This window comes from Anopheles funestus, chromosome 3RL (genome assembly GCF_943734845.2).
Source record: "Anopheles funestus chromosome 3RL, idAnoFuneDA-416_04, whole genome shotgun sequence".
Lineage (NCBI taxonomy): Eukaryota > Metazoa > Arthropoda > Insecta > Diptera > Culicidae > Anopheles > Anopheles funestus.
This window is the reverse complement of record NC_064599.1, coordinates 63,974,617-63,994,761: the sequence shown is the minus strand read 5'-3', so window position 1 is coordinate 63,994,761 and position 20,145 is coordinate 63,974,617. Positions and strand designations below refer to the sequence as shown.

Genomic DNA, 20,145 nt, shown 5'->3' with positions numbered 1-20,145 from the left:
AGCTGTTTAGGATAAGACGATAAATAATAAATGTAGAAAAAAGGTTTTATATTTAAAAAGAAAACATTACATTATTTAACATTTATTGAAACAAAATGGCACACCCTCATCGATGCGGATATAGGTATGATCGTTCATTTAAAATGCAAATTCTTTCTTTAGATCTGTTCACCATTTTAAAAAAGTTACATTAATTGCGTTATAAAACGATTTATCTTCAAAGCTCGCGGGCTAAAACAAAGAGAGATGGAAACAATCCTACGGATTAAGAGCCTTTGCGGCAAACCTTGGCAATGTGAAAGCCGCCCTGTGTACGTCGGTCGTGTAGTACCGCAATCCCATCTGATCGATTTCTGTATCGGCAAACGTACGGGACGGTTCCCTGAAATCGGTTTCCTGGTGGCGTTTCGTAACTACGGATTAATACATGATCTTTTCTACTACGGTAAAATGCTGCAGCGGACAAAACTTACCGGATTGAGGCTCGCAATGAAGAAACCGATTTGACCAGTGGGATAGGATGGAACGGCTGCCAACCCGTACGTAACGCGCGGGAAGTGTTTCCGGCAGTAGTCGAGTGTTTCGCGGACATGTCCGGCATCTAGCCAGAAGCTGCCACCCTGCGAGCAGATAATACCGTTCGGTTTCAGGGCACGCTTTACCAGCTCGAAGTACGACTCGCGAAACAGTGACTCGGCCGGTCCGATCGGATCGCTGCTGTCCGTAATGATAACATCAAATGCACCTTCGTGCTGCTTCATGTACTCGAACCCATCGCCAATCGTTAGCCGTAGCTTGGGCGATTCAAACCCACACGCCATAAAGGGCAGATACTGTTTGGACAGTTCGACCACCCGTTCGTCGATCTCGACCTGGTGCACTTCCAGCACGGAGGGATGCTTTACGACTTCTCGCGCCACGCCACCATCGCCACCGCCGACGATCAACACGCGCTGTGGATTGGGATGGCAGCAGAGCGGCAGGAAGGAAATCGTTTCCTGATAAGCGAACTCGTCCCGTTCCGTACACTGTATAATACCGTCCAGAATTAGAACAACACCGTGCGATTCGCTAGAAAGTGTATAGAGTGAACAGAAAAACATTACAGCCCAGCGATGCAGTGTGACGCCGACGAATTGAGTCGAACGTCCATTGCACGTACCTTTGTATGATCTTGATATCCTGATACTTGGACCGTTCCTCATGCAGCACACTCTTTATCTTCACCGAGAAGCACTGGCCCGGCCAAAGTTCTTTAGAAATTTCGCTAAACCATTCGGAAGGATTCATACTGTTTCAACTATTCGTTTTCCACACCGTCAAGACACAAGCACACGTTCACACAACGCACGACAGCAGCAACAAGACAGCAACACACTTGTTGCGTGCCGAAACAAATGAAACAATCAAGACCTTAATCAAACACAGTTCTCCAGCTTTACCGCCTGGCCTTTCTTTCTTCTCCTCTCCACCTAACGATCTGATGACGTTTCGAAGGTTCCATGTGGTTCGATTTGACGTTTATTTAAAATGCGCACCCGTTGCGAATTAATCGCTGTACAGCCAACTTTGATAACATCTTTGCTCATGAATTTAATTCCATTTTTGCCGCTTTCATAGCTGTCCAGTATGACTCCAGCTCAACCCCTTCCCAGTGAGTGTTGTTAGTTTTGGAAAATACACTGAAAAAGGCAAGTAAATCGAATCCAAATTTTCCAAATCTATGTTTAAACTGTGGTCATGTTCTATCTTTTACCTTTCTTTTAGATACGCCAACACTTCAGCTTCCTTTTTCGATAGGCCATTGAAGTATGCGTCCAGATTGATGTTAACTAATTCCGTTGTCTGCATCCCAGCTAGAAACGTTGCTGGGCCAGGCAGTTGAATTGAGTGATGCATTGCCAACTTACCTAGCTCAATGCTCTGCTGCTTACAGTGGTTTGCTGCTTCCTGGCAAACTAATTTCATTTGCCCATCGGCTGGATGCCACGGTTGTGGGCCACTGTTCGTAAGTAACCCCATACCATGGCCGGAAGCGCAAATAATGCCCAATTGATTTTGTTGGAAGAACGGAATGTATTCCTTCAGCGAATCGTCGAAAAGTGTGTTACGGCAGTAGGACAGAACGGTATCGAAACGTTCAGGTGCTTTTGCAATGATTTGCTTCAACACATGCAGCGGATAGGCGGACACGCCGATAAAGCGTAGCTTTCCTTCCACACGCAACGCTTCCAGTGTGGGAAGAGTCTCCTCCACTATAATGTCCAGATTCGGTGCGAACTCCACGTCGTGAATTTGCACCACATCGATGTAATCTACGCCGAGCAGCTTTAGGCTTCTTTCCACACTTTCGCGCGTCTTTACCGCACTGTAATCAAACATACGCTCGTAATCTCGCTCATAGCGTCCCACTTTGGTAGCGACATAGTATGCCTGCCGTGGTATTTTCCGCAACGCTTTTCCGAGCACCTCCTCCGAACGACCCTGGCCGTAAAAAGGTGCAGTGTCGAAGTAGTTGATCCCTCGCTTCACCGCATACACTACCGCTTCCACGGCTTTCGCTTCATCGAGATCACTGAAAGTATAAATATGCGTTTAATTCAGCACCCTGTATGCATTTAAACATGCGACGGAGCCCTACCCGTAAAGTTGACTAAATGTGCCCGTACCAAAGGAAACCTTCGATACCTTTAATCCGGTCCGTCCTAACGGTAGGTACTCCATTCGTTCCACGTCCTTCTTGGTGTGAAAGTTCTCCACAAACGTGTCCATTTTCACTCAAATCACGGGAGCAAAAAAGCGACGATGTGTTTTAGGCTCGTTGTAAGCTTATCACCTTTCACCGGGAGAAACGATGCCAAAAACACTGAAGATTGATGGAAAAGCTAAGCCTAGCGTTTCAGATAAGAACCAGCGGAATATTTCTGTCAGTAATGATAAGAAACATTAAGCGGTATCATTTCAAGGGTCGGTTCTAAACGACCATTTACATACAAAATACTAACCAAATCAATTTTCTTTTCTATTACAACATTTGAAGACGACTGCCATTAATTCCTTTTTTTTATCCTTCCACTTACATTTCATTTGTATATTTTCAACTTTATTGCTACCGTCGCTTTAGTCTATTGTTTTACTGTTGTTTTGTTGTATTCGTTTGGATTTCTCGTAAAATGTAAACAATCGATGCAACAGTGTTTTGTTTTGTTTACAATTTTACAAACCTTGACTTAAACCCATTCGACACGTGTAGACCAGTTCCATTCAAACTCATCGGTTGGCCAATTGCAATTTACTATTAAACACTGGAAAAAGAAATTATTTGCTTCTGCTTTTTGTGTATAAAAACAGTACTGTTAGCTGATTTTTACTATTCATTTAAATTACATATTTGTTGTAATATTGTAATTTATTCAAAGCCAGGATGATAAAAAAATGTCTGCCTTTATGGCCTTCTGGCGTGAGTTTATTTACTTCACACCCACTCTTTCAAATTTACATATTGCGCTTAATTTATATTCATTAAAATGCTCCTACAAATAGCAGCTAAATGGGAAGTAAATATATCTTTTTTTTAATACGAAGCTGCCTTCGGTGTATTATCTCACCTGTGCAAAGTTGGTCTCACTTACACATTGCGAGCACGTGGTTGAACTCGGAAACTTTAGTTTTAATGTACTTCTCGTGCAACGTTATTTCCTCCAGAAACGATGTACGCAACTTTTGCAAATTCGGCAAATGGTCGCAATCGCGTATGTTGAGCATCGTGGTAAAATAGTTCTCCCAAACGACCTTCTTAAAGTATCGGGGCATCGACGTCTTTATACCCCAGCTGGCGAAGTTTTTGTGCACCTGCATGTATTTGCCGAACAGCATCACGTGGCTGGTTGCCGCAACGCCGTACAGATCGGGCTGATACGTCCACGGTTTGTTCTCTAGCATTTCGATGCAGGTGAAATTTTCCGTTTTGATTATCTATTGTGAGATAGGAAATTAATTATTTAACTAGAACCAACAAATCAAATACCAAACATCGAGTGGTACCTTTTTAAATTGAACATCCTCCGGGAACCGTTTCATATCAATACTGACACCGAAGTCGATCAGCTGAATGCATGGCGTCTTTGAGCCAAGTTCAATGCTGTAAAACAAACAATACATTTAGTTTGGTAAATGAAAAGCTGCAACAACGCTTGACTTACGGGCCCATGAAGAGAAAATTGTCCGGCTTTATGTCCGCGTGAATGATCTGGCAGCTGTGCAAGTGATCCACTATCGAGAGCATTTGTGTGGTCACTATCATGGCGATAAATTCATCCACGTTTCTATTGGTCGCGCTGTTTACCGCGTTGCACACATCCAAAATGTTGCCGTACCGTGAGTACGGTGATACAAAAATGCTCGCATTATTGCCAATGATTGCGTAATCAATGGGCATGAATCCGGGAAGCTGCGAAAGTACGATCGAATATATCAATGAATTGAAATTGTAAAGCTCTTTCCCACACAATGATTCACTTACGATATCAGCACTTTCAATTCGACTACGAAGCTCTAGGCAGATATAATACTCCCAAAGGTTTGCCGGACGTTCCTGCTTCATGGCAACCTTCTTTCCGGTCGATATATCCGTAGCACTGAAGAAAAATAAAAATAAAACATTGAATAAACACACTGTACTGAAATTGTTACTGTGAATCGTTTGACAAAACGTACCTAAAGATCGTCCCATACGTTCCTTTACCGATCTTTTGCTGCACTACGAATGTTACACCGTCTTCCTTCATCTGCACATGCGCATCCTTCTTCAACGGTTGCAATCTGTTCAACATCAAACACGTGGGCAACTCTGCGATGTACGCCATAAAATCAACACTGTCCAGAAACGCATCCAACAGCTGCCTTTCGAACGGATCAATATCGTTCATCAAAATGTGAGCATTAATCTGCTGCATTGTAGCATCCATATCGATCGGTTTGTGCTGATAGGCGTAGTTTTGCTGACCGTTATCGTACTGTTCATCATCTTCATCCCATCGTTCAATTTCTTGTGAGATCGCAGGACGCGGAACATAAATCGAAATATCCCCATCACCATCATTTGTCATCCTGTCGACCGGCGATACCCTTCGCGTATGATTTGGAACGGGAACATTTGGCACCCGCTGAGTGGTTTGCGTTGCAACTGCAACCGGAACTGATGGCATAAGGAATCCTTCCGATTTCGCTACGCCACCTTTCACATCCACAATTTGCAAGTTAGAATGATCCGGCTGGTTTACGTTACGAGTTTGTTTGGCAGGAGTTTTGAAACCATCCGGAATGATGGTTGAGTTGACTGCGTTGTTAATGTTTAGGGAAAATGCTACCGTGTTGATATCGTCGAAAGAGGTACGCTCGTTGCTTGCACCCGGTGGTGGAAGTGGGGACGGAAAGTCATCCAAATCTATTCGTTCCACCCTTTCAATCGTTTGCACCGGTTGTGCTGGTTTGCTAATATGGAAACTTGGCAACGCAAGACTTACATCGATGTTTAGCGATTTTTCCATCTTTATCGGAGCCATCGCTAGAAGCGACAAATCGTTACAAGTGCCCAGCGGAGCAATTGGTTCCAGTGCAGTGAAATGGGTTTCAACGTTTTCGGGTTTATTTTTCGGCTGTGGTGATTTGATAAAATCGTCCAAATCGAACGAACATTCTTTGCGTGCCTTTTCCTCTTTTGGTGTAGCTTCAGCTTCACGTTTACCACTGCTGTTTGCGGTTACTTTCGGCGAAAACGTTGTATCGAGCAGATCGAGCAGTGAATTATTTCCCTTCCTTGATTCTGGTGCATTTTGTGCGACATTCACCACTGTGGACGGTGTGCTGGTGGTCGTAAGCATGGTACTAGCGTTATTACTGCTGGCATCATTTTTCATCGACGACCCAGACGGAACGATGGTGTCAAGTTCTGGGATCATATGTTGCGGTTTTACCAGCTGTATGGGGATGGTATTGGTACGTTCGGTAGCCATTCTGAACGAGGCAATCGAATTTGCTTCCATTTCGCGCTGTACCAAATGGGAAACGTTCCTATTCGTGGCGGTGCCGATAAAACCAAACGCACTGACCGTTGGTTCTTCGGAGAGTTGAAAAACGGATGGCACAACGCTTGGTGCAGCTGTTGGTGCACCTGTTGCACGTATCACAAGCATGTTCTCCTTATCATCCGACTCTGCTGTCAAGGTATCAGATATGGGTACACGTTTTAGTGGAATATTGGCCATCGTTTCTGTACTATCGATGTGTATACAGAATCCTTTTCCATCATCACCGGGTAAAGTGAATACCGATTTCCTTGCCGGTTCAGTCGGTTCCGTAAAAGCTAATTTCGTGGACGATACCGACGGTATATGCGTATCATAACCTGCCTCTGGGGAATTTGCCTAACAAAAAAAAAACAAATAAACGATATTATATCCATTCGAATCGTTCCTTCATTAGCAGTACTTGCTCTCCTATATTTACCTGTGTATCAGGCGGCGATTTAGTAACTCCGCCGGTTGTCGTCGATGAGACGGTGCTCGTTTCCGTACGCTCCATTATCGTCGACAGCTGCTTGTGGCTCTGCGTACTATTACACCCCGATGAGACGGACGGTGGAGTCATATTGTCCATCAAGGGAACAGCATTTTCATCATTTATTACAGCACCCGGAATGGACACGGGAGCTGCAATGTTTCCGGAGTTGGATTGTATCTGATTCTGGCTATCCGGTTGTCTGTTTGGCTCTTGATCATTTCCGGAACCATTTTCCTCATCGTCCGTAAAAACTACAATACGTTTAACAATTGAGCCGGCCCTTGAAGTGTTGGGTACCTCTGCTAACTGTTTACGGTCGGGTGCGACAGGTGTGCTTATGTTTTTAACGAACAAATTGAACATTTGTGTTGAGCAGGTATCATTTGGATAGTAGGATTGTTGTTGCATTGGAACGAAATCATTCAAATGTGGATTCGGTGTTTTAAAATTTGGTGGATCTCGCCTTTCATCTCGTTCATCATTTTCATCACTGTCGTCGACAAAAATTTCTAGCTGTTTTGCGACCGCAGGTACCGGTTGACTTTCCGGCTCGGAATCTTTATCCCCATGTTCCACCTCAAGATCGTTTGCGATCGCATGCTTCAGCGGGGTTGGTGTTGAATCCTCCTTTTTCGTCACCTCTTGCTCGAGAACTTCATTCGAAGGACGTTTTCTCGATAGTACAGTCAGTCCCCGCAAGGACTGCTCCAATGTATTAACTTCACTTGCTCTAGCGGTTCGATGTTGCAATTCTTCTTCAGTTTCTTCCTGTATACTGGCAGCCACCAGACCGGTTTGATGCGTGGGGAAGATGGATTTACGTGGTCGCATCTGCGACGCGGTATTACCATCGTTTAGCGACGCTGCTGGTGCCATACTGAAACGTGCTGGACCCAAGGATATACGATTCGATTCGACATGAGTTTCATCCATATCCACCGGATCGATATCATCCTGATAGCGTGTATCAATGCACTCTACAATAGAAAAGGATTTGCAGTGTTAGTGTTTTTTGTTCTAGCAAAGAATGATTTTACTTAAGCTTACTCTTAATTTTCCCTTTTAACCATCGTTCCACCATTAACTCTTCGATTGATTGTTCTTCTGCTGCGTTCGAATAAATGTCCGTAATTTTGGTCTGGATGTTTCCATCGCAGCTATCGAGTTTGGGGTTTTCGAACGCTATTTTATCGGATTCGTTTGATCGGCTTGTAGACACGTGTAGCGGATGTAGCCGTATACCGACATCATATCCCCGACCCCAAATTCGTTCATGTTCTTGTGTAAAACGATTCTCAACTCCACGGCGCACAAAGTACCTATAGGCACGTAACTCTTCCGGAGAATATTCCGTGCTTTGTTCAATCCCACCTTTCTGCTCCTTGGCCCGACAGTACAGCCGAATCTTGTCGTACATTGGAATAGCACGTTCCTTTGGATCTCCCACACAAATGGCAACTTCGAACGGAGTTTGCGGTTTGTTTCGGCGGCAAAATTGTGCTGACAGTGAAATACCCTTCGAAGAGTTGTCCACCAGCAGCGGGATCGGCAGAAATTCTTCCTTATCCACCGGTATGTCGAACGATGGCGCTTGATGTGTACCGAATAGGTTTGGCTTTTTGTGGGATGTTGTTTTCGTTTTGGCTAATCGTGCCGCTTCGATAATGTTTTCCGCCTCATTGTGAACACTGGAGAACGGGCGAACGATCGAGCTGCCTGCCTCGGCACTGTCCGGATCGTCAGTAAAAACAATCGCATTTGATGGTGCGTTGCTCGCGAGACCCGTGTTTCTTGCAACATTCTCCTGCTGGACGAGCCCGGGTTGATAGCTTTTGACCGCTAACCCTGTTCGAACGCTGCCGACATGTTTCTTCCGCGATGCTCTTAACGAAGTGAGTGCATTACGGCGCTCGTTAAGGGATGATTGAAACTTTAGCTTACTGCTTTCATCCTTGTACAACAGTCGCTGAGACATGGAAAAGCCAAACAATTTATGGGCCTGCTCCAGATCAGCTTTCGGTTCTGCTCCGGCTCTCAGACCTTTCTGGAAAACTTCTTCCGTTTTGGCAAAGTTATCGACCGCATCGTAATAGTACGCCCATGCTATGTAGAGCTCGGCACACAGCGTGCCAACGCCACGGTTGTAGAGCTCGTTGTACAACTCCACCGGAGATGGTTGGGCATCGATCTGAACGTACGAGAAACGAAATCGTTTAATCAAATCGGCAAGCCAGCTAGATAAGCTACCAACTCATGAAACTTACAAATTTAATGCACAACTTTATGAACCGATGGTCTTGCATGTACCGCGGATCATTTTCGTACAGCTGTACACAGCGACGAAGCGCCTGTTCCTGTATCATGGGCTTGACGTTGCTCACGTTCGTTTGTTCCATCCAATAGAAGTAATCATACCAAGGATGCAACGGGTCATCGCCATCATAGCTTTCGATTTCTTTTTCGTGAGCCCTGTTGAAGGAGATGCGAAAATATTACAAGAGCAAGCAACCATATTATTGTTCTCCATCTTCATTCCCACCAGGAAGCAGCTGCATAGCTGCTTACTTTCCAGACAAACTTACTTTCGTTCCTCTTCCCATTGTTCCACTGAAACGAAAGCATACTCGAGCTGTTCCACGTTTCGGCCACCACGGAGCGGTTGAATATTTTCCTTTTTCTCGTCTAAATCCATCTTTTCTCTGCACAAGCTTTGATGATCACTGTTGCACTACGCGTTCTTTTCACCCAAACACAAACTCGCTGCTCGTTTTGGCGGTTGGTTTCAAACTAGACTGTCAAATTCTCCCAGCATCGTCCATTGCGTTTATTTGACAGCAAATGCTCTATTAACCTTGGCCGTTGCTGTCAGCTGTCGCGTGACGTCTGCGAACCAGCCCGACGGTCGGTAAAGTGTCAAAAGACCGTCCGTAGAAAAAAAGAAGATCAAGATGGGTTTGGTGGTGCTGAGGAGTGAAAAATAGTCAATCCATCGATATCCTTCTTCACAAAGCCAATAAACAATTCGGCCATCTGCAACCGATGCACTCCGTTACCAACCCATAGCAGAAGGGAAACGCGCACGCGGTACGCCTGCAGTACGGCCAGCAAAATGACTGCCAGGGAAAAGGAAAACCAACTGTCCAAGATTAAGCAGTTCTTCCGCATATACAAGCCCGGCAGCGGTAAGATTCGAATCAGCTATTGGAGGTAGTTTGTTCTCCGCAATTGTTTCAAATATGCTTTCCTTTCTTTGTTTTTGGGCACAGTGTCAAGCTCTCGTCATGATTTACCGATCTCGCCAGAACTGGAACGCGAGCTGCGACCAGAAACTCCAGTTACCCAACGATGCAAAGCTTTGCGAGACTTTGGTGAACAGGTGATGACGTCCCGGCTCGAACCGGACGCTGTGCAATCACTGTGGGAGCTGACAAAGGACTTGCTCGTCGGTAACAAGCTGATGGAGCAACGCCAGTGTGCCCTGGCCTTCTATTGCAGGCTCATACAGGGACAGTACGACAGTCTGGGGATGATGCGGGCACAGTTCTATCGCGTGATCGAGAGCCACAGCGAACCGGAAGACATTTCCTATCGGTTGGAGATGCTGAAGCTGCTCACCGAGACGGGTAAGAATATTCAGCACTTCGAAAAGGAGATCGGCCCGTTTCTGCTCGAATGGATCAAACCGATCCACGAGGCGGGTCTGATTGATTCGCTGCTCGAGCTGATCGTGAACCTGATCAAGTACAATGCCGCTAGCCTGGAACCGAAGTTTCTCGTTGGGGTTGTGTCGTACATCTTCGACATGACGTGCAACAAGCAGGACACGAGCACGATACTGCTGTGTCTGTCGGTGCTGGATTGTTTCATCTGTTACGCGATCATACCGAACGAATCGCTCACGCTGTTCATCATCATACTGTGCCGGATGGTTAACCAGGAGGCATACTGTCAACACTCTTGGAAGATTATGAAGAATCTCTTCGGTACGGCACTCGGGCATGCGACGCTGCTAACGATGTGCAACATACTGAGCAATCCGGCCTTCCACCAGGACGATGCGCTGCTCCGGGGTGCGATCTTTCACACGAACGTCGGACTGTGGGGCATAAGTGTTGTGCCGATACTGAACTGTTCGCCTTCGCTGGTGTTAACCAGCTTTTGGAATGTAAGTAGAAGCATGGGCTGGAAAGCAAAACTACTTAATACGTGTGCGAACACATTTTAATTGGAATTCTGTGTTTTTAGGCACTGAAAAGTAAACACGTGATTGTTACGTACGAAGTAATACTAAGCATGAATCGGTTAATACAAAAGTCTGGCAACGAGCTAAACGAACCAACGTGGGATATTATCTGCGATATCATGACGGAGATTTCGCACAACCTCGCCATACACCGGTTACCGGCGGAGCATACGGTCGTTACGCATTTTCACGAAACGCTCAACATGGTCGAAACGCTCTTGCAGCAGGGCATCATGAACGCGGACCCGGAGAAAGTGTACGCCTTGATCGAGCACGTGTCTGCCGAACGGCCGGAGGCATCGGTCCGTCAGCTGATCGACTATCGGGCCAGCAAAATATCGGCCACCCGGTCGGAATGGCTGAAGCAGCTGTGCCAGTTTATGGATCGGTTCTATCGCATGAAGAACAGCAACGTGCGTATCTATGCGATACAAGCCCTCGAACGGATAATGGCGGCTAACCGTGCGGCATACGAGGACGAAATACTGGAGCGCATTGTGATCGTCCATCTGGGCACCGTACCGCTGGAGAAGGATGCCGAGGTACGGAAGGCGGTTGCGCGGACACTGATCGAGTTCACGATCCACTGTGAAACGAAACGTTGCATCGAGCTGTTGGAAATAGTGGAAAAGCTGCTGCACCGTCCGTACGATGAAAATCAGGTCGTCCGGTCGGAGCAGGATGCCGAAGATATTATTCTGCTGGTGGACGGTTTGATACGGCTGTTTATCGTGAAGCTGTACCGGTTGCCTTCGTTGCATGCGATCCGCGTGTACAGCATGCTGATCGGACTGCTCGAACTGCACTATCAGCGTCCGCACGTACTGGCGAACGTTACCACCGTTCGGTACCGGATATTTGCCTGGATGATGAAGGCACGCGCCAACGGTTCGTTTCATATCGGCTATCCCGATCCGGAGGACGGTAATCGGGTGCGCTTTTCGCACTATCTAGGCATTGAAGGGCCGTACCAGCATCAGAGCCTACAGCCACAACCGTATCTGTCGAGTCAGTCGACGAGTCAGCTAAATCTGACCGGTACCGGCGGTTCCGAGGCTGGTTCGAAGGCGATGGATCGTATCCCGGCCACGAACCTTACCACGATCTCGATCAAGCGCGGCTGCCAGGTGATCGTGCTGTGCCTGAAGGAGGAAAAGGACTGGGAAGTGATACAGCTGGTGCTGACCGAGCTGCCCAGCGTGATGCAGAACAAGGCACTGATCCAGGGTAACGATGTGGATTCGCTCGCCCGTACGCTTTACCGCATGTACACCGACAAGATGCAGCTGGAGAAATTGCAGCTGCCCGCAAACATGGTACCGAAGATGTCCGACTACATGGAGCTGATTTTGCCGGCCCTGTCCAGTCTCGCCATGTACCATCAGCATTTGGATTTTAACACGCAAAAGAACATCATTGACGCGTTAAAGCAGGGCCTAATTTCGCGCCGCCCGCACGAATGCATTCGCATGCTAACGATCCTGTTGCTCGAGATGCCCGAGCAGTTGATGCCGAAGATGGCTGACCTGCTGCTGGAGTTGAGCAAAATGACGGGCACGAAGATGGTCGCACTGCCGGTGCTGGAATTTCTGTCCACACTGATTCTCGTGCCGAGCTTCCGGTTCGGCAATTTTACCATGCGCACGTACATGTGTGTGATGGCGATGTCGCTACCATTTACGAACCCGTTCCGGTACGATCATTACACCGTTTCGTTGGCGCATTACGTTGTAGCGGCTTGGTTTATCAAGTGTAAACTGCCGATGCGCCACCAGCTGGTAAAGTTTATCGTGCAGGGTCTCGAATCGTATGTGCACGTGCCGTTCCAGGATGGTTCGCGAGCGTTCTCGCAGGTGAACGAAGATTCGTCCGAGCGCAAGCGTAGCTCCAGTCTTACGGAGCAAAGTTCGCGTCGTCGCGATCGCATCCAGCAGCAGGCACAGCAACAGAAGCAATCCCAGCAGCAGCAACAGCAGCAGCAGCAACAACAACAGCAGCAGTCGGGCCAGCGAGCACCGGGCGCTGGTGTTGCATCGTCCAACGCGTCCGGATCGACCGTTTCCATCGCGCAATCATCGGCCCAGCTGCCCTCACAGAAGGTATACTCGATTTCGCCGCTCAATGACGATATGTATCGGTTCCACTGTGAGCTCGCGGATACGTGCGTTGACTTTATGGTGCGCCACACGTTTTCACCCTGCTCCGGTATCTCGAAACGCTTGCCATCGGCGGAATTTTTGCTATCGGGCGGTCAATCAATGACCTGGCTGGTTGGGCACGATCTGATCACCATCACAACGAGCGGTTGCTCGGGTGTTACCTTCCGGAATGGGTTGTGCGATCGGTGCCATCAGTATTGCCAGTCGGTGGCAAATAATGGCAGCAGCGGACCCAGCGTCGATCCGGCGGGTGCAAAAATGGTCGCGTATCAGCAGCAGTATCAGCATCAGCCCAACACACATGCACTGTTGTCGAAGTCCAATAGCAGTGCCAGTACTGCAACTACCACCACGACGATCGGTGGTGGACAACCGCTTTCACCCGAACCACCGTTTAGCAGTGCCTCATCCGGTAAAGATTCCGGCCTATCCGGGATAGGGCTAGGAGCAACGGATGGTGGTGTGGGTGGTGGTGGTGGTGGTAGTGCGACCACTGTCAAAAGCTTGTATCCCACCGACAATGGAGCAGCCCCGATGACGCCCGCGTCGGCATCGACGTCGAATAAAAGGTATACCAAAGCCAGTTTGCAACACAGTAGGTAAGATCGATAGTTCGGTGTTGTGTCGGGGGTAATTGTTCCCACGTTCTGTTCTGTTCGAACACCCTTTCTTTTACCAATGTCCTTCGATTCGGATTATCATCTTCATACGCTGCATGCAAGTATTAACCAATTTGGCCCCTTTCCAGCACATTTGTTATGTTTACCTGTAGGTTTAGAAAATGGTTCAGTTGTCGGTTCTCTTAGCTCGACTTGAAGGTAGGCATTATCGTTTAATAATGATTCCAAAAATGATACAAGCAAAGATCAACAATTATGTACACGGTACAAACATTAGGTTATAGTCATTAAATTATATCTACTTTATACCTTTATTCTCAATTCTACCAAAAAAATGCTCATGCGTAGCGCTGTAAATTATTTTTCAACGCATTATCTTCGAGTTAAAAAAAAAGTTAGAAAAAATTCTCACTGCCCTCATTATGTTTCATTTTATTTAAATCAATTCCCATTTTAACCTGGTAATGTAAGCATTAAAAATGGACTGATTTTAGCGATTTTTTTACAAGTCCCTACTACCTAATGGTGCATCCAGCATTTTTGGTCTTTTGTAGCTATTTTGCGCAGACCAAATTACAACAGCCAGGAAATTCCTATTCGATGAAAAGGTCACAAAGGAACGAAGCAAAACTTCGTCAATTCGTAATTCGTGGTCATATGACTCTAGTAGTCGAAAGCCTAAAAGAAGTGGAAAACAAAATTATATATTCGTTCAACCTGTAGGTTAAAGCAAATGGGCTAAATAGTGAAGAAGCATCTGACACAAGATGGATCTATTCTGCCTGAAGGAACGAATGAACGATTCTTGTGAAATATCCTTTCAAAATTTGTTTCATTCAATTATCGTCGTTAATTTTTTGTTTCATCGCCAATCAAAATCAGTCCATTTTTTGCTTAAATTCAAACCTTATTTCAATTGACCAAACGTATTAAAACTCCTCTCATTATTGTGTGCCGTACGCTATACTATCATTTTAGTGCAAATGAATCCGACAGCACCGATCTGACGACGTCCAGTTCGACCTCATCGTCGACGGCGGCTACTCCATTCCCAACGGCACCCCACTCCGCCCATGGGCCCGTGTCCGGTGGTGGACTATCGGCTACCGGTACCACTGCCGCCGGAAATCGATTCTTTCGCCAGGGTTCGCAGGAAGGTTACTCCTCCGGTTCGCTGGAAGCTTTATCGCGCCGCGGAAGTAATCCCGATTCGGCAGATCCTACGATGGGTCCGGCTATGGGTGGAATGGGTTCGGCTGGTGGAGAACTACAGCTACAACGCACCAGCTCGCTAGTAGCACCGAGAGCACCGCCAGGTTTAATGGCCACCATCGGAAATCGGTTGATACTGCCCCAGCAGCTAAGCAGCTCACTGACCGGTGGTTCATCCTCATCGTCCGGTATCGGGTTCGACAAGCCGGTACAACCGTGCGCTTGTGTGTGTACCGGTTGGGCAGAAGTATGCGTTCGCCGACCGACCGGCTTTACGTCGTGGATTACGCGCATTCAAACGCAAGTAACACACGACATACTCGGTGGTGATGTAGCGTTACAGGATCTTACATCACTGTTCTCACCGAGCGTCGGCGGGGGAGTGGTCGGTTCGGATTACCTAGCAATAGTTGCTGGCGCACAGCAACCGTACAGCACCGATGGGATCACACCGTTCGGTAGCAGTGCCGACATTCCATCGGCGACGATGGTTGATCGATTAGCTGCTGGTCCTTCATTTACATCCGACGGTGAGCCACAACCATCCAACCTCGGTAGTGCGGAACAGGTCAACACTGTACCGGCCAATGGTTCCGTGCAACCGGCCACCGTTAATCAGCACACGCGTGCAAAAGTGTCCATCTCGGACGAAGTGTTTGAGATGGCAAAGAAAGCGGATCCGAAGAAGAAACCGTCGGTAGAGGAGGAACACGAACAGAGCGAGGACGAGGAGTTGAAGAATGTTCTCTCGGGAGGTGTGGAGGGTGCATCGCTTAGTGGTGGCGGATCGGGCCCTATTAACATTCCCGGCAAGCAGTCGAACACCGCACTCGCTTCCGACGATGAGGACGACGAGGATGACGATGATGATGTGGATGATGACGATGATAGTGATGAGAATGGACGAAGGATACGGTACGACGGTACCGAGGGTGTTATGTTTGATGATACGGAGGGTCGCACGCGTAAATCGGTCCGAAGAGTCAACTCCAGCCCGGAGATACGCACCAAATGGAACAGTCAGTTTATGAGCAAAGCGAAAGAGAACGTCGGGCAGCAGGATACGGGCGGTATGGTATCGGCTACCGGTGGAGGTGAGCCGGGACTAGCTGTAGTAACAGCGACCGGTATAGGACCGAACACGGAAGCCGCCGTGGTAGAGAAGAAAAAATCCACCTACGGTAAAGGCGTAAGCTGTGAGGCAATTCCGGAAGAAATAGCCGGTTCAACGCCACCGCCACCGACGGCCCTGCGAATGCAAAGCAATTTGCCCGCGTCACAGACGGTAGCACCACCGACCGTCCGTGGTACGGTTACGGCAAAGCATCAGGCCGAGTTCAGTGCGAATAAGGCGACAGCGATCACTACCTCGCTGCCGGAATCGAACACCCTGGAACCGATGCCTGCCTCAATGGTGGCACCACGCAAACAACACTCTGCGGACGATGCAACACTGGCGACGCGTACCCTGACCGACGGTGGTGCAGCATCATCGAACGAAGCCATTAACACACAAAGCTCTAACGCGACTGGCAACCAGATGATCACACCGATCGCTATGCACCCGATCACGCAAACGTCCTCCTCGTCGGCTCTCAGTCTGAAGCTACCGATGGAGAAGGTAACGAGCAAACCGCCCCAATCGCCCGTACCCCTTTCGCCCCGCCTGATTGCTCGAAACACAACCAACCTGAAGCAGTCCAGTTCTGGGACCGCTTCACCCTCGTTTCCGGCGATGGGTGGTTCTGGTATTGGCGGTGGACTGCTCGGGATGGGCGGTGGTAGTAACGAAAGCGACAATCTGCCACGCGGTCGCTCCAAAACCATTTCCACCGTGCGGGAGCACTATTCGCGCGATGGTTCGAAGTGGAGCGCTGCGAACGTGTCGCGGATGCGCAACGAGCACATCAACCGGACCGTGGTCAGTCCGAGCTTTGTCTTCCTGCAGCTGTACCATCACGGCCAGTTCGGTAGCGAATGTCCGCTGCTGATGGACAAAGATCCGGAGAAGGCGATCGCACTGCTCGATCTGATACCGCCGTTCGAGATGCACAAGATTGGCGTGCTGTATGTGGGCCCGGGCCAGGCAGGGAACGAGACGGAGATTTTGAAAAACCGGTACGGTAGCCTGCGGTATGCGGAGTTTCTGAGCAGCCTCGGCACGCTGGTCGCGATCAAGGACGCCAAAGAGAAGAACATCTTCATCGATCTCGAAAGCAACGGTAAGGACGGTGTGTTCACGTACATCTACCAGGATGATATCGTGCAGCTAACGTTCCACGTTGCGACCCTGATGCCGAACAAGCGGCAGGATCCGCACTGTAACGAGAAGAAAAAGCACATCGGGAACGATTTCGTCACGATCGTGTACAACGAGAGTGGGGAAGAGTATGATCTGAAAACAATACGGGTGAGTTGAAGACTCGCACTTTCGTTCAGTAGAAGAAGAGTAATTAATCGTTTCATTTCTGTGCCGCGCAGGGTCAGTATAATTACGCGTGCGTAATTGTGGAGCCAATCGAGCTTAACAGCAATCGCGTATTCATCCGCTCGAAAGACGACATCGCCCAGCATGTGACGCGCGATACGAAAATTGTCTCGGATCATACGGCACCATTGCTGGCCCGCCAGATGGCACTGCATGCGAACGTGAGTCGTCGATTTTGGGTAGTAAAGAACAAAATACTAATCTATGATATTCCAATGGTTTTGTGATCTTCTTCCAGTTGGCATCACTGGTTGCCCAATCGCTGAAGACGAAAAATTCCAGCCCGTACGCCTCGAACTGGCTGGAACGATTGCGCAAGATCAAAAACATACGCTCCCGGTATGGACAGCAGCAGGAGGATCAGCAGAAGCAGCAACAGCAGCTACAGCAGGGCGGTGGTGGCTCGGCAAACGATCTCAGTTCGGCTGCCAGCAGTGCAAACAGCGGCATCAGCTATCGTGTGGACGACTTTTCCAAGTACACCGTCTGAGCCAAAAGGATCGTCCGAGCGGGGCACCGCAGAACAATTGTTATACATATTCCTATTGTTTGTTTTTTTTCTATATTGGAATCCATTTTCTCTCTTTCTCTCTATCCTCGTGCCCATAATTGTAAACCTTATAACCGCATTATGCCGATCGACCTGTGTTGTGTGCGCGCTGTCATTACCATTACCTATACTGGCCCGGCTGCGTAGTACCTTATTGCTGGCGTGATAGTGCATCGTTACGAGCTGTGCAATGGGCAAAAAAAACGGGTGCTACGTGTCGGAAGGTTCTGTGCGCTTTATGGTAACAGATTATGTTGCTTCAAAACTCCCTTATGTGCTTTTGTGCTGGGCATTATGAGAGATTAGTATCCTTGTTGTCGAACAGGTCAGATTTGTTTTGTTTGGCAAAACATCTGGAATTTCTGGCAAAACAAAATTGACCAAAAGACACATGGCGATGGCGATTACTATCCACAGCTTAACATACATACCGTAACTCTTATTCTCGATTGCTGCAACCCTTTAGGAGAGAACAAAAAAGCATGAACTGATACGGGAGATACGGCGACTGCAGCTGATGACATAATATCAATAATGTTTGCATACTTGTTATCGTACAAATAATAAAGAAGATATAAAAAATGCTTTTCGAAAGGCCACCTCATCACCAAGCGATTGAATATATTGAGAAAGCAAAGGCGCCATGGTGATCTCCTCATGTAGTGGTAGCTAGTAAGGGTCTTTCATATGATAGAACCGGTACCAGATCCCTTCTGGACTGTTTCGCAGTAGCAAGAATCGATAATCCGGCTAGGTGGCAAAAAAAAGTTTTGGAAACCAGATCTGGAAGACAAGAGTTAGGAGGTCATTACGTTAAGAAAAAGCGAAGTCAGGTAATTCGATAACCTCGTATCTCGGTGTTTGGTCTAATACGCACGGAGTTCGTGGATTAAAACCCAACTCCTTGCAGCCAGTTACGTGATGGAAATAAGTCTAGTACATGACCTTCAGGATTAGGTTTTTAAATCAAGTAAAATTGTTCCTATATTTTTAAGTATGAATTGTTAAAGAATTTTTGTGCAATTTGAATTAAAGTTGTTGTAATATTTTTTTTAAAACGATTCTCCGGAATGATCATTAAACCAGAGGAGACTTTCACTTACTATATTGCAGAGGATTGTGCCACATGAATAGCCTCAGGCGAAAATGTTTTTCAATGCAAACTCTGTACTACGGGAGGTACCCAACCCTAACGCTAAATCAATTAATCAATCCAACGTAAACTTTACAGTTACACCAGGACAACGTTTTTCAATTTGCCATCAGACAGATAACCGACAGGAGGGTTTGTGAAGGCGTTGTTGTGGATGTAAGTTTCATTAGTTTTTAACATTCTTTTTCCCCCAGAGCATATGTTCCTCCCGTTCGCCGTTACATTAACACATTTGCTCGGTATTACAGCTCCAAGTGCGCACAAGTTTAGTTTAAAATTGAGCTGTTTTGCTCCCCATTGGTAGCGCGGGTATCTCCTAAATCATACGCCTGCTGTCACCGCGGACAGTTCGACTGCAGCCAAGCTAGCAATTAATTGTGAACGTTCATACTCTCGCGGATAATTTTCCTATCAGAGGTGCGGTAATACCCTCGGGGGCGACATTTGGAATATGTAATCGATATGGTACACCGTACACCTTCCTTATCAGGCATCGGTGCAGATCTAATTACAACGGTACCGTCCGGCGATAGTAACAATATTTTAATGTTTCCAATTTGATTCAATTTCATCCAAAGCGCAGGGTTTGTGTGGACCACACCATGAAGACACACTGCAATCGAACGTTCCCGATCGACGAAGGATGTTGCAGTTAATTCTAACGGTTATGCTGCTAGCTGGTATCGCCCACGTTAAAGGCACCATGGTGTACGGACGCTGTCCGTTCCTGAAAGCCATCCGCTTCGAACCGTTCCTGATTCGATACTTCGAAGGCAATAATGGACAAATTCTTTACTTTTCCAACGTGCGATTTGAGGCACTGTTTGATGAGAAGCTGCAAATTGAGGAACATTACATCTCCAAGTACGTGATTGTGCTCGAACATAAGGAAGATTGCTTTCAACCGTTTCAGCTGCAACTCCGCGGTATCCAAATACCTGCACTGCCCGGTAGTGATAAGCGTGGCAGTACGACCATCCTTAATACAACGATTCTCGGTCTGCACGAGAAGGATTACTTGCTGGCATTCTCGTGCGTACAGGTTGGGCACAATAAGTTGGAGTACGTGTGGATCTTTGGGCGTGCGGGTCGTTTCAGCATTGGGCCGGAGAAGGTAAGGAAACTGTTTGGTGATCTGCTCGCAAACATGAGCACGGAC

The 20,145-nt window shown here is 47.5% G+C and overlaps 4 protein-coding genes across 5 annotated transcripts; 1 reads left to right on the top strand and 3 right to left on the bottom strand.

Moving 5' to 3' along the window:
• Window positions 1-44: 44 nt before the first annotated feature.
• On the bottom strand, window positions 45-1,398 carry LOC125766896 (spermidine synthase). Its single transcript, XM_049432992.1, has 3 exons — window positions 1,163-1,398; window positions 474-1,071; window positions 45-396 (listed from the first exon to the last, which is right to left on the bottom strand). The coding sequence occupies exons 1-3, from the start codon at window positions 1,288-1,290 to the stop codon at window positions 259-261; spliced, it is 864 nt and encodes a 287-aa protein (XP_049288949.1). The 5' UTR covers window positions 1,291-1,398; the 3' UTR covers window positions 45-258.
• An 86-nt stretch (window positions 1,399-1,484) lies between these two features.
• LOC125766892 (uncharacterized) lies at window positions 1,485-3,592 on the bottom strand. The gene is made up of 4 exons (XM_049432988.1): window positions 3,006-3,592; window positions 2,642-2,924; window positions 1,757-2,575; window positions 1,485-1,682 (listed from the first exon to the last, which is right to left on the bottom strand). The coding sequence occupies exons 2-4, from the start codon at window positions 2,770-2,772 to the stop codon at window positions 1,586-1,588; spliced, it is 1,047 nt and encodes a 348-aa protein (XP_049288945.1). The 5' UTR covers window positions 2,773-2,924; window positions 3,006-3,592; the 3' UTR covers window positions 1,485-1,585.
• On the top strand, window positions 1,901-18,894 carry LOC125766874 (tuberin). 2 transcript variants are annotated; one of them, XM_049432944.1, is made up of 7 exons: window positions 1,901-2,008; window positions 9,397-9,743; window positions 9,828-10,726; window positions 10,807-13,532; window positions 14,562-17,205; window positions 17,277-17,444; window positions 17,522-18,894. In XM_049432944.1, exons 2-7 carry the CDS (start codon window positions 9,671-9,673, stop codon window positions 17,771-17,773), a joined length of 6,762 nt encoding a protein of 2,253 aa, XP_049288901.1. In that variant the 5' UTR covers window positions 1,901-2,008; window positions 9,397-9,670; the 3' UTR covers window positions 17,774-18,894. The 2 variants fall into 2 exon arrangements, with proteins under 2 accessions (XP_049288901.1, XP_049288900.1); XM_049432943.1 differs by having other exon boundaries at window positions 10,807-13,562.
• LOC125766875 (uncharacterized) lies at window positions 3,583-9,381 on the bottom strand. The gene is made up of 9 exons (XM_049432945.1): window positions 9,144-9,381; window positions 8,826-9,030; window positions 7,609-8,749; window positions 6,508-7,538; window positions 4,717-6,425; window positions 4,523-4,637; window positions 4,203-4,450; window positions 4,045-4,141; window positions 3,583-3,975 (listed from the first exon to the last, which is right to left on the bottom strand). The coding sequence occupies exons 1-9, from the start codon at window positions 9,251-9,253 to the stop codon at window positions 3,625-3,627; spliced, it is 5,007 nt and encodes a 1,668-aa protein (XP_049288902.1). The 5' UTR covers window positions 9,254-9,381; the 3' UTR covers window positions 3,583-3,624.
• Window positions 18,895-20,145: the final 1,251 nt, after the last annotated feature.

Excerpts from the sequence above, each read along its gene's own strand:
- LOC125766896 (XM_049432992.1), bottom strand. The coding sequence starts at position 1,290 with ATGAATCCTTCCGAATGGTTTAGCGAAATTTCTAAAGAACTTTGGCCG. Across the intron at positions 1,072-1,162 it reads GATATCAAGATCATACAAAG|CGAATCGCACGGTGTTGTTC; the intron begins GTACGTGCAATG and ends TACACTTTCTAG. Across the intron at positions 397-473 it reads TCATTGCGAGCCTCAATCCG|GAAACCGATTTCAGGGAACC; the intron begins GTAAGTTTTGTC and ends AAACGCCACCAG.
- LOC125766892 (XM_049432988.1), bottom strand. The coding sequence starts at position 2,772 with ATGGACACGTTTGTGGAGAACTTTCACACCAAGAAGGACGTGGAACGA. Across the intron at positions 2,576-2,641 it reads ACATTTAGTCAACTTTACGG|TGATCTCGATGAAGCGAAAG; the intron begins GTAGGGCTCCGT and ends TTATACTTTCAG. Across the intron at positions 1,683-1,756 it reads TTGGCGTATCTAAAAGAAAG|TGTATTTTCCAAAACTAACA; the intron begins GTAAAAGATAGA and ends TGCCTTTTTCAG.
- LOC125766875 (XM_049432945.1), bottom strand. The coding sequence starts at position 9,253 with ATGGATTTAGACGAGAAAAAGGAAAATATTCAACCGCTCCGTGGTGGC. Across the intron at positions 4,451-4,522 it reads GAATTGAAAGTGCTGATATC|CTTCCCGGATTCATGCCCAT; the intron begins GTAAGTGAATCA and ends GTACTTTCGCAG. Across the intron at positions 3,976-4,044 it reads AGGATGTTCAATTTAAAAAG|ATAATCAAAACGGAAAATTT; the intron begins GTACCACTCGAT and ends ATCTCACAATAG.
- LOC125766874 (XM_049432943.1), top strand. The coding sequence starts at position 9,671 with ATGACTGCCAGGGAAAAGGAAAACCAACTGTCCAAGATTAAGCAGTTC. Across the intron at positions 9,744-9,827 it reads CATATACAAGCCCGGCAGCG|TGTCAAGCTCTCGTCATGAT; the intron begins GTAAGATTCGAA and ends TTTTGGGCACAG. Across the intron at positions 13,563-14,561 it reads GCCAGTTTGCAACACAGTAG|TGCAAATGAATCCGACAGCA; the intron begins GTAAGATCGATA and ends CTATCATTTTAG.